General features: G+C 31.6%; 1 protein-coding gene and 1 long non-coding RNA gene across 2 annotated transcripts; both read left to right on the forward strand.

The window, feature by feature from the left end:
• The first annotated feature begins 3,808 nt into the window (after window positions 1-3,808).
• LOC111415641 (Hexamethylene bisacetamide inducible) lies at window positions 3,809-5,635 on the forward strand. Its single transcript, XM_023047424.2, has one exon. The coding sequence runs from the start codon at window positions 4,157-4,159 to the stop codon at window positions 4,988-4,990; it is 834 nt and encodes a 277-aa protein (XP_022903192.1). The 5' UTR covers window positions 3,809-4,156; the 3' UTR covers window positions 4,991-5,635.
• A 6,136-nt stretch (window positions 5,636-11,771) lies between these two features.
• LOC139430769 (uncharacterized) lies at window positions 11,772-12,200 on the forward strand. The gene is made up of 2 exons (XR_011641146.1): window positions 11,772-11,986; window positions 12,043-12,200. It is a non-coding gene; the product is annotated as an uncharacterized lncRNA (long non-coding RNA).
• The last annotated feature ends 132 nt before the right edge of the window (window positions 12,201-12,332 follow it).

Below are 12,332 nucleotides of genomic sequence, written 5' to 3' on the forward strand. Positions count from 1 at the left end.
AGATTTATTCGAATTTCTAATTTTTAACATTCCACATTTTTAACGTCGCCATTTGTATTTTCAACTTCATCTTCATTTTGTTTATCCATCAGATAGCAAAATGCTTTACTTTCTCCTGATTTCCAGTCTGCACCTTTTATAGCTTCATTGACTTTGTCGCTGATGATGGGGTAACCCGAAACTAGTACGACTTTATATTAATAAACGCAAGTTAGAAGTTTTTATATGGTTTTTATTTGATCATTATTCTTGCAACATGGATAACTCTTTTAATAAAAACTCGTCGTAAACAAGGTTTCTTTAGGTGCATCAGTCAACGGAAAAAATATATATTTATGGTTAACAAGCATCGCATCGTTTTGGTGTTGTCGAATTGCTCAAAGAAAGATGCGGATTACATTCGCAAATTAAATTTTTTTACCACTATGCATTTTTAAAATCGGGGTGCGGATTAGATTCGAGTGCGGATAAGATTCGAGAAAATACGGTAATCTTTAATATTTTAAAATTGTAAAATAACGCTTATTTTCTGCAGATATATCATGCGTGCGATACATCATTGGAAAGCTAAAAATATGCTCTTTTCAATAACATCATAATCAACTATAGTTTGTATTTAAAAAACTACAACTTTATGCCCACCTGTACAGGCTGGCGAAATTTGGGTGTTATTATAGATACGCTATCTCAGAAACTATAAGAGATACGAAAAAAGTAGGTGCCATGTCCCGATCTTTTTTTTCGAGACTAACCCAATCCCGCAAACACCAAACCTCTATCTTCTTTTGTTTTTAAGTTATAGCCAAAAAGTCAAATTTTCGAGATTTTAAAAAGTGCTCATATTTCGTTTATTTTTGAAATTAGAGAAATGGGGTTGATACGTTCTTAAGACACTTTTTTAAGTAGAATACACTGCCGTTGAAAAATTTTAAAAATATTTTATGATTTTAGAGATACAACACAAAGTTGTATTTTTTTAAATACAAACTATAGTAGATTATGGTGTTACTGAAAAGAGCATATTTTTAGCTTTCCAATGATGTATTGCACGCATGGTGTATTTGGGGAAAATAAGCGTTATATTTTAATTCTAAAATATTACAGATTAATATTCAAAATTTTAATTGTAGTAGGCGAGGAAAACGTTAAATGCCATTTATTAGTTACTATAGTAACCTGAGTTTACTGATTATTTCATTTAAAAAATGATTCTTTGAAAATGATAGATAAAGCTCCATATCCCATATAAACATCGTTTCAATGGAAAGTTCGCTGCTCAGTTTATGATCCCTAATCTTCCTCTATACTACCCAAGATTTCATTCATTGATACTCAACTGTTCTAACCTTACAACCAGTAAGTTTAGTAGAAGAAGATGACACAGTCTGTGACTGTTTAGTTCCTGAAATTGTTGTTTATATTTAATTATTCATTAATTAATACGTTTCTTGTATTTTTAATAAACAAACTTTATCTACTAAATCATTTTTATTGGTGAACAAAGTCAGGGATAAGACACTGAGAAACTTAAATCAACTATTCAAAGTTTTTATTCGTTGGTACAAAACTAACTTTATCCTGCATAAAGCTAGGTGTCCACTTGAGAGAACTACTCTCAACTCTGTGTCCACTTGAGACTGTTTTAGCTCTCCGAGAGCTTTTATAAAATTTCCGAGAGCTTTCTGTCAGGCAGTTCTCTCAGGACCGTGTCCACTAGTGAAATGTGTCCGTGCTATGGAAAGTAAAATTTATTTTCTTTCAGTGCTTGGTATTTGTAAACATGGATGTAAACAAAATTACAAAATTTTTAAACAATAGTGTTGTACAAAATTTCAAAAAAAAACAAACTGAAAAAAATAAAAAGAAGCTGTTGGGTGAAATCATAGATTTGGCGTATATTAGAGCTGGGTGTCAACAAATATCAACATTCGTTGTCAAATTGTTAGTTATTTGGGCATACTGGATTCACAAAAAAGTTAACTCGATTGCTTTAATGGCACTTATAAACGCAAACTATAAGTTTATTGTCGTACACTAGATAGATTAATAGTGGCTTGGCAGTATTTTGGAAAATTATTAGAAAATATAAACTTAAACGCCTCAATTGCTGAAAGAGACTAGATATTGCTGGCAGAAGACTAAGTACTACTAATGAAAGACTAGATGTTGCAAATGAAGCAGATTCTTCTTACAGAAGACTGCACACTACTACCAGAAGACGAAATACTGTTGGTAGAAGACTAGATATTGCTGCAAAAGACTAGATATTGCTGGCAAAAGACTAAGTATTGCTAGTGAAAAACTAGATATTGCAAATGAAGCACATCCTTCTTACAGAAGACTACACACTACTACTAAAAATCAAATACTTTTAGCAGAAGACTTAATTTTACTGTCAGAACACCAAATTATGTTGTCAGAAGTTACTATTACTAATGGTACAAATCCAGTTTAAATTTCGGTCCAATACTTGTGAAAATTGCATCCTTCGCTTCCCGATTTCTATGTTCATTAGATGTGATATTCCAAAGAATTGAATTTTCTTCATACACTTCAATTAATTCAAATATTTCTTCTTGGGACTATTTTCTTTTAGGTGTTATCTTTAAATGTGTTATATTGAGAAAACTCGCAGCAAAATTCGAACCATGTTCGGTTTTTGACAGTTACTCTCACGATAGATAAATTGTGCGTGTCCACTTGAGTACAAATCTTAACGTGTTTACCCTCCGAAAGTCCACCAGAAACTATACTCTCGATAGCTTCTCTCGAGAGCATTTCTCGCAAGGAGACACTTAGCTTAATGGTACAAGACCAACTTTCTGTCATATTCGTGCAAAACCATACAGCAATTACGTAGTAATTACTGTCCGAACCCGCCTACTATAATCAAAATTTTGAACTGTAGCACTTACTATTTTGGAATTGAAAATTAACGCTTATTTTCCGCAAATGCACCATACATGCGATACATTATTGGAAAGCTAAAAATATGCTCTTTTCATTAACATCATAATCAAGCATAGTTTGTATTTAAAAAAATACAACTTTGTGTTGTATCTCAAAAATCATCAAATATTTTTAAAACTTTTCAACGGCAGTATATTCTACTTAAAAAAGTGTCTTAAGAACGTATCAACCTCATTCCTCTAATTTCAAAAATAAACGAAATATGAGCATTTTTTGAAATCACGAAAATTTGACTTTTTGGCTGTAACTTAAAAACAAAAGAAGATAGAGATTTGGTGTTTGCGGGATTGGGTTAGTCTCGAAAAAAGAGACTGAGACATGGCACCTACTTTTTTCGTATCTCTTATAGTTTCTGAGATAGCCTATAATAACACCCAAATTTGCCCAGCCTGTACATAAATGTAGCTTTTAATTACTTTTTTTGTGGAAGTTCGGTTTGAAAGTTTATTTTTTAAAAGTATACAACATAATTAAAAAAAATTGTGATAAATAAAAGATTATGGTGAATAATTTATTTTTAACCGTGATTATCAACAAAACCCGATAACACTTTTGCTATAAAATATACATTCAACATTGATAAACCTTGGCTATTTACTAACAGATGTCGCTAACGCGGAAATGAAACGATAAATTTAACTTACTAAACATAAACGTGTTTCGTGTTTACACTCTGTGGCAAAATAAAACAAGTTGTTCTTATAATGTAAACATTAGATTATCAAACATGTATTATTTTACGTATTTTGTAAATACGGTTTATTAATGTTGATTAAGAACGTTTTCAATGGTTATTTGGGGTAAAAAAATTTCGAATTCTTTTTCTAATTAATGATTAAGTAGGTGGGTAATAAGCCGTGAAGGAATTAAAATTAAAATGAGTGTTAATATGATAATAAATGTCGATGAATAAATAAAAAAGAATGAAAAATGTAAATCATCCCTTCCCTATCAGTACGATCAGTACGAGTTTCGGAGTTGTGTACAGAGAGCGCCATCAAGAGGGAGTGTAACAAATCTAGCAACTAAAAATGGCGATTCTGCTTCGGTCGTGTTCATTTGGTGCTAAGCATCTCCGACAAGTATTTAACGACGAAGGTGTGTAGTGATCATTAGAGTGACCGGTAGATCGGGATTAAAGTAAAATCAAAGGAAAACATCATAAGAAAACCCATTAAAAAAAAGAATGGAAATCGAAGGCGCAGCATCAGGTTCCGTTAGTACGCTACCCAAAGATGACGTTGTCCTGCCGACAGCGGATGCGCGCGCAACTCTAAAACACGAAGACCAATCGAAGTCAAACGATTACAATGCCGAAATACCACCAAAAAAACGAAAAACAAGACGCGGGAAATGCAAAAGACGTAACGTACATCCCTACAAAAACGAATTAAAAACCAATAAAGTACACAAACCGGAAGCACCATACAACAGCAATCGATTTTTAATCGAAGATCACGGTAATATCGATGAAATTGATGAAGAATTAAGAAACACCGATCAAATTTCAACATCAACTGTCACCAGAACGAGAGATTCCAGTTTTAGCATTGATTCAGAAGGTGAATTTTATTCGACCCCCGATGATGAAGAAGAATTCTTAATCAAAGACTTTGATGATCAATACGAAAGTTTACAAGCGGAGAGGTTACAATCAATGTCAAAAAATGAGTTAATTCAAGAATATTTACAATTGGAAAGTCGAGTTGAATCCCTTACAAAACGTCTTCGTAATAGGTCCGATGAAAAAATTAATAACGGCCAACAAAATGTTGATCTTCAAAAAGAAATCGAACGTTTAAAGATTGAAAATGAAACGTTAAAGCGAGAGAATGAAACGTTGAAGAATAAAATTAGATCGTCGAGTTGTACGTCGGATTCGGAAGATTCCGAAACCGATTCCAGTGATTCTTGTAGTTCGACAAGCAGTTCAAGTAGCAGACCGACGACGTCTCCGATTGTCGTTGATTGTTCTCAAACGAATGGACACTCACCCGCGATTATAGAAGAAACTATTTAAGGATTAAATAATTTTTCTCATTATTATTAATTTTTTTTTTGTTTTTAATTATTTTCCCGCTTAGTTTCCGTGTACATGTTGTGTATTCCAATTCCAAAAAGAAAAAACAAACATAGGCAAGAGTAATTTTATTGTAAACTGCAACCCCCTGCGCCCCCCGTAAAAATAATAACAATAGAAATAATCAATAGAACCGAAAAGCATCCGATTACAAAATATTTTTTGTTTGCAAATGTGTAAATAAAAATGAAAAAGCACCCGCATTGTGCAAAGTATTTAATTTAATTTCGACTTTTCTATTTTGTAATTATTTTTTTTTATTCTATTTTTTACATTGAAAGCTTGTTACTATACTACACGTTCAGTTTATTGCTACATTTTTTTTCTCATTTATTATCACTGTTTAAAAATACAACACAGTATGAGTTTATAAAAAACATGTATTTTTGTAAATTTTTGGATCTGTTGTAAGATAGCCAATTCTAGGTATATATTAAATATATACGATTTAATAATATTATATTAATGTATAATGCATATACATGTTTTTTATATGACAATTTGTAGATAGAAATATAGTTTTTAAATTATTGTATGAAACTTTAAACATTTGTTGTATGTTTTTAATATATTATATGGATGTCATTTATGCTTTTATTTTATTGAAACCTTTTTTTATTAAAAAAAAATTATATTCCTAGTAATTATTAATTTATTTAACAAGAAAATTTTGAATTACCCTGTTTTTCCGTTAGAAGCCGCGCTTTCGTATGAAAAAAAAAGTGGTTTTAAAGTGCGGCTTATAAAAGGTTGCGGCTTGTAGATATGTATAAAATGTACCTAAGTATTTATTAGAATTATATTTACATTATATTTATCCATTTAAAATGTTATTCATTTTAAAAATGTTTTTCTGATCGGTTTTTTTTGACGGCTAGAATTTAAATATCAAAATATAGCAAATAGTTGCAAAACATTTCAAAAATAGTACTTTTTTATTTTTAATAAAAGTTTATTTACGTAGATATCTAGGTAATTAAAAAAACCCAAATATATTTTAATGAAACAATATAATATATTCTACATTAAAACAAATATATTCTATGAGAAGTAAAACAAATTATGTACCTACTATTATGTGTAGATAGATAACAACTGTTCTATGAGATCATAAAATCTGGTCCATCCGAATCGAAGCCTGACAAAAGGCAGTCATACAATAAATGATCGTCCTCGTGATTATTTTCGTTGCTTTCTTCCTGATCGTTTACTTCTCCTTCATTTATAAGTTCATCTTCTTGTAGTTGCTCATTTGGAATTATTTCTTCATTGTAGAATTTTATTTTAGTCTTTCTAAATCCGTTTTTAATGACGTCCTCAGAAATATTTTGCCATGCTGTGTCAATCCAATTAACGATTTCTTCATAAGACACACGCTTTATCGGTTTTCCTGTTTCTTTATAAGCATTATAAGAATTAATCATAAATTTCTCCCACAAATCTCTTAGTTTTGCTTTAAAAGATTTATTAACTGAAATATCCAACGGCTGTAACAGTTGCGTTAATCCTCCATGTATAACTGCAGGTATTGTTTGATTTTTTTTTAATTTATTTTTTACAGCATCGGTGCGATGTCCAGGTGCGGAGTCCAATATTAATAGGCCATTATCCCTTTTAAAAAATGATCCAGGGCGTTTATTCCAAATTTCAGTTAGCCATAGCTCCATTTCATTCGAAGACATCCATCCCTTTTCATTAGCAGAAATAATAATACTTTTTGGAAAATTTCCTTTTGGGCGTGTTTTTCTTTTAAATATTACATATGGTGGCAATTTCTTGCCACTAGCAAGAACACTTAAAGCCACTGTGAAATTAGATTTTTCATGTCCAGTAGTTACAATTTTTATGTCATCACTGCCTTTTTTTTTTGCAAAAGTAAATTTTGATGGTATGTCAAAACTCACTGGTACTTCATCCATATTCCCAATGTTAGGTAAGTCCACGTTTATTTTGTTTTCGGTTACGAAATGTTAAAATTGTATTAACTTTTCTTCCCAATTTGCAGGCAAATGTTATCCCACCAATGTTGCAGCTCTTCTTACAAAATCATTTCTTTTCATGAAATAATATATCCATTTTGGAGATTGTTAAATGTAATTTCTAACTCCTCGGCTACTAATTTTGCTTGTCGCAGAACCTGTTTACCAGTAACTTGTATTCCAACCTTTCTTTTTTCAGTTATCCAATTTTTGAATTGAATTTCTATTTGTGGCTAACGTGTTACTGTTCAACACATCTGAATGTGTGCGGCTTACAATCGAGAGCGGCTTGTATTTGAGTGCGGCTTATATTTGTGTGCGGCTTGGTAGGGATAAAATGTAGAAAAAATGAAAAAAGTGTAACATTTAATAAGCCGCGGCTTATATTGAATGCGGCTTCTAGCGGAAAAACAGGGTACAGTAACCTCCATTTATATGATATTATTTATATGAAAATTTTGTAATTTACACTTTAAATAATAACACAAAATAATAGTCGACCACTTAAGACATATGTCAAGTCAAACGTCGATAAAAAATAGAACTAAAGGCACAATGAACTGATCTTTTAAATTAAGATAGGAAAAACATTTCTTTTTGGAAATCTGCAATCAATTCATGCTAGAACAATATAAAAATAGAATTATCCTAAAATACGTTCAAAAGGACTTAATATGCCAGTAGTCGACCACTTCCTCCCTCGTGTCGACCGGTATAAGTCCAGTGGTCGACCGGTATTTCTTCAGCTTTGCAGTCAGTTTATTTTTTATCATTTGTATTTAAATTCGTGTAAATTCGTCAAGAGAAAAATTATAATTTTTCAGTAAATTGATTTATAAAAATCAATTAATAATGCATGTTTTAATTTTTTATTTTGTCTTGACAATAACATATGGTCATTAAATAAATAATTACTTTATTCCGCAAATTTTTTACAAAATTAGGAGCAGAAGGAACACTTATAATTCTTGAACCGCACTTCCTCGTAACTAAGTCCTATGAATTCCGTACACTTTAGGTGGTACCATCTAGTGCACACATCACAGCCGATATTCGTCATTTCATCTTCTTCGACATCGCTAATAAGCTCTTCATCACATTTAGAGCATTTTGTGGCTTTTCTGGATTTTTTTGTTAATTCCTCCCTTTTTTTTCATCATCGCAAACCATTTTCTTTTTTTTCGATAGATTCTTTTTTTTCTCTGCCCTTACAGCCCTTTTTTCCATTTTTCTATTCTCTTCTTCCTTTTTCTTGTTTTCTTTATTTTTTAAATATTTTCTATATGCTACTGATGACAGAGCTGAAGGTAACTTTTCTCTATTTTTTCTGTTTGTACAAATAGGTGCATTCCAATATAAGTGACTTTCAAAGTTGGTCAAATTTTGTAAAGGCATTGGCTGATTCGAAGTTTCAGGCTGATTATTATCGTTAATTTTATTAATGTTCGAATTTTCTTTGATATCTTGAGGAAGAATCGGATTCGGTTCTGATTGTGGAGTCATTTCATTAGCAACAATATCTTCTTCAGATTCAATAAAATTTACTTCAGCACGTTGATTTACAATTTCTTCAGAAATTAAGGTTAATGTTTCATCAGTCTGTACAGTATATGTTTCGACTATCGGTGGATTTGAGGTCCCGGGATTTTATGATGTCCACAAATTGTCTAAGACAGTACTGATTTTTTCGACATCGATATTTTTCGGTTTCAATGCCTCACTACAATGAGAAAATGAGAGAATTTTCTAATCGATTTTGAAAGCATTTTACAAAATCTACGGCATTTGGGTCTAGCGGAAAAAGACTACATCGCTTAAAGCCAAGAGTAATTTTATTGTGAACTACAACCTCCTGCGCCCCCCGTAAAAATAATAACAATAGAAATAATCAATAGAACCGAAAAGCATCCGATTACAAAATATTTTTTGTTTGCAAATGTGTAAATAAAAATGAAAAAGCACCCGCATTGTGCAAAGTATTTAATTTAATTTCGACTTTTCTATTTTGTAATTATTTTTTTTTATTCTATTTTTTACATTGAAAGCTTGTTACTATACTACACGTTCAGTTTATTGCTACATTTTTTTTCTCATTTATTATCACTGTTTAAAAATACAACACAGTATGAGTTTATAAAAAACATGTATTTTTGTAAATTTTTGGATCTGTTGTAAGATAGCCAATTCTAGGTATATATTAAATATATACGATTTAATAATATTATATTAATGTATAATGCATATACATGTTTTTTATATGACAATTTGTAGATAGAAATATAGTTTTTAAATTATTGTATGAAACTTTAAACATTTGTTGTATGTTTTTAATATATTATATGGATGTCATTTATGCTTTTATTTTATTGAAACCTTTTAATTCTTAGTGATTATTAATTTACTTAACAAGATACTTAATTTTGAATTACAGTAAAACCTCCATATTACGGACTAATACGGGGAAGGGTGCGTTTGTTATATGAAAAATTTTTAATTTACAGTTTAACGCATTTAGTCCCACAGGTGTGAAACCGCACTAGCGTTTTTAAATTATTTTACAGCCATATATTTCCAAATTTGAAGGTGCTAGCTGTTTGCACGATAACACTATAAGGTTGTTAGGCTATACATATCAAAATATTTCATAATTCTTGCTCTTTAAACCATATTTGCATCAATTCTTTTGTATTAAAAATTTCTGTTCAAAATATACAATAGAAATAAAACTATTTTTAGTGCATAAAATTCTTTAAAATTTTGACATTTGCAAGTTTGGTGCATACTTTCCTGATATACAGGATGTTTCAGGTTTTTGTAGCGAGACTTTAACAATCGATAGATCTTTTAAAATTAGCATAAAAACTTCATATAAACATAGGTCGACAAACACTTTGTTTTGAAGATACAGGGTGTTTAAGTTAAATTTTTTAATTGATTTTTATTTAATATTACACGTGAAGGGTACAGGGAATAAACAGGCTAAGTCAATTTTTGTTGAAATCGTGTTAACAACACAGTCTGGTAAAATTAAAGCGAATCTTTTCGTCAATGTTCATAAAAAGGGGAAAAGACGGTTAGGTCAAGAGAAAACACAGAACTTAAATTTGGCGAAGAGGGAATATACAGGCTAAGTCCTTAAAACAAGGAATAAACCGGCTAAGTCGCAGCGTCAACTACCTATTTTTGCTAACTCAGGGGAGTTGATGAAAATTGGCTTTTTTGCGCTAACAATAATATCAAAGAAGCTTCGAATTCCTAGTGTGAGTCGCAGTTTGTTTCTGTCAGTAAAGTGTTGTGTAAATAATGCAAGACGAAACTAAAGAATCAACGAATGGTCAGAGTACCAAAAAACGGAAAAAGTTTGGACGGCTACACGAAGTTCGCAAAAAACTTAGGCTACAAAGCCACGAAATGGGTCCGGACTGTAAATGTCGTAAAAAGTGTTTCGAAACCTTGAAGGAAGAAGTACGTAAAGAAATTCTACGTCACTTTAACTTGCTACTAACAGAAGATGAACAGAATTTGTATTTGTGCGGTTTAATTTCCCTCGTACCAGTAGCAACGCGACGACCACGTCAACCTGAAGAATCCGCGAAACTTCGTGATGCTACATTTTTCTATAGAATTCGTGCAAAAATAAATGATCGTATTGAAGAAGTATCTGTTTGCAGGACGGCTTTTATGTCAATTCACGGAATTACTAAGTCAAAAATCGAACATCTCGTTCGTAGTTTAAAAATGACTGGCATAGCTCCAAAGAATAAAAGATGAAAGCATAACACACGTCCAAGACAATTAAGTCCGGAAGTTCTAGATATCATTCACGATCACATAAAAAGCTTTCCCAATAGATCATCTCACTATGGCTTACGGGATTCTTCAAAAATTTACCTATCTGAAGACTTGAATATGAAAAAAATGCATAAATTATTTGAGGAAGTGCATCCACAAGTAAAGATATCGTATGAATCTTACAGAACAGTTCTAGAAAGGGATTTTAACATCTCGTTTGGATATCCAAGAACAGATACATGCAGTACTTGCGATCAATTTATGGCGAAGAAAAGGGTACTCCTCGCTGAGAAACTAAATAAACGAGACAATGAAACGAAAAAGATAGAAAGATTAATTGAGAAGATTGAGCTGGAAAATACTGTTCACAAAAGCCAAGCAGAACAGTTTTACATTCGGAAAAAAGCTTCTAAATTAGAATCCAAAAAGTCAAAAGAAATTGAAGCGATATGTTTTGACTTTTCAAAAAATTTACCTGCCCCAAACTTATCAACCAACGATGTTTACTATAAGAGACAACTATCAATTTATGCCTTCAACATACACATTTTGGGAAATTCTCAAAGCGTGTTTTATGTTTATCCTGAGTTTGTGGGAAAAAAAGGTAGTGACAATGTCGCTTCGTTAATTCACCACTTTGTGTACAACTTCCTCGACGAGAAAGTTAAGTCCTTATATTTATTCTGCGATTCGTGTCCGGGTCAGAATAAAAATTTTACAATTTTTCGTTTCCTGCATCATCTGGTTAACATAGAAAAATGTCTAGACTTTATTAAAGTTATATTTCCAATTCGGGGACATTCATATTTGGAATGCGACAAGAATTTCGGCTTGGTAAATCAAAAAACCAAAGTAGAACATCCTAAGGAATGGATTGCAGCTTTTGAAAATGCTAGATCCAAACCAAACCCATTTATCGTTTTGGATGTTACACAGGATTGTTTTCGAGGGTGGACGAAGCATTTCGATACAATATACAAAAAGAAATGCCCCATTCTGTCCCGTCCTATTAAGGAAATAAAGGTGGAAAAAGAGCATCCACATCTACTATATTACCGCACTTCACATAACGGTGCATGGGAAAATTTTGTTATTACCAGCCCCAAGTCTCGAAAAACAAAGCTAAATAACAACGAATTTGAGCTTCCGGAGTGTTGCTATAGAGGTATGTTTAGTATAATGTTACGCTAAATATTACTCTATATTTACTAAAAATTTCAGATTTAATACAGATTTCCAAAGAGAAATTCCAAGATTTACAGCATCTAGCCCAGTTTTGTGGACCTGAGGCAGCAAACTTTTATTCGTCAATACCCCATAAATGAATGTTTTCTTGTTTCATTATTTAATAAAATATTATAAAACTGTTGACGCTCGGACTAAGCTGTTTTGTTCCCAGCTTTTGGTGGTGTTACTGAGTAATTTTGAGTATTATCAACGTTATGCAACCGCTATCAAATTTGCCGTTATATTTTACCGTAGTACCAAGAGCTACATTTCCTTTAATGATG

The sequence above is a fragment of the Onthophagus taurus genome, chromosome 7, assembly GCF_036711975.1.
Source record: "Onthophagus taurus isolate NC chromosome 7, IU_Otau_3.0, whole genome shotgun sequence".
NCBI lineage: Eukaryota > Metazoa > Arthropoda > Insecta > Coleoptera > Scarabaeidae > Onthophagus > Onthophagus taurus.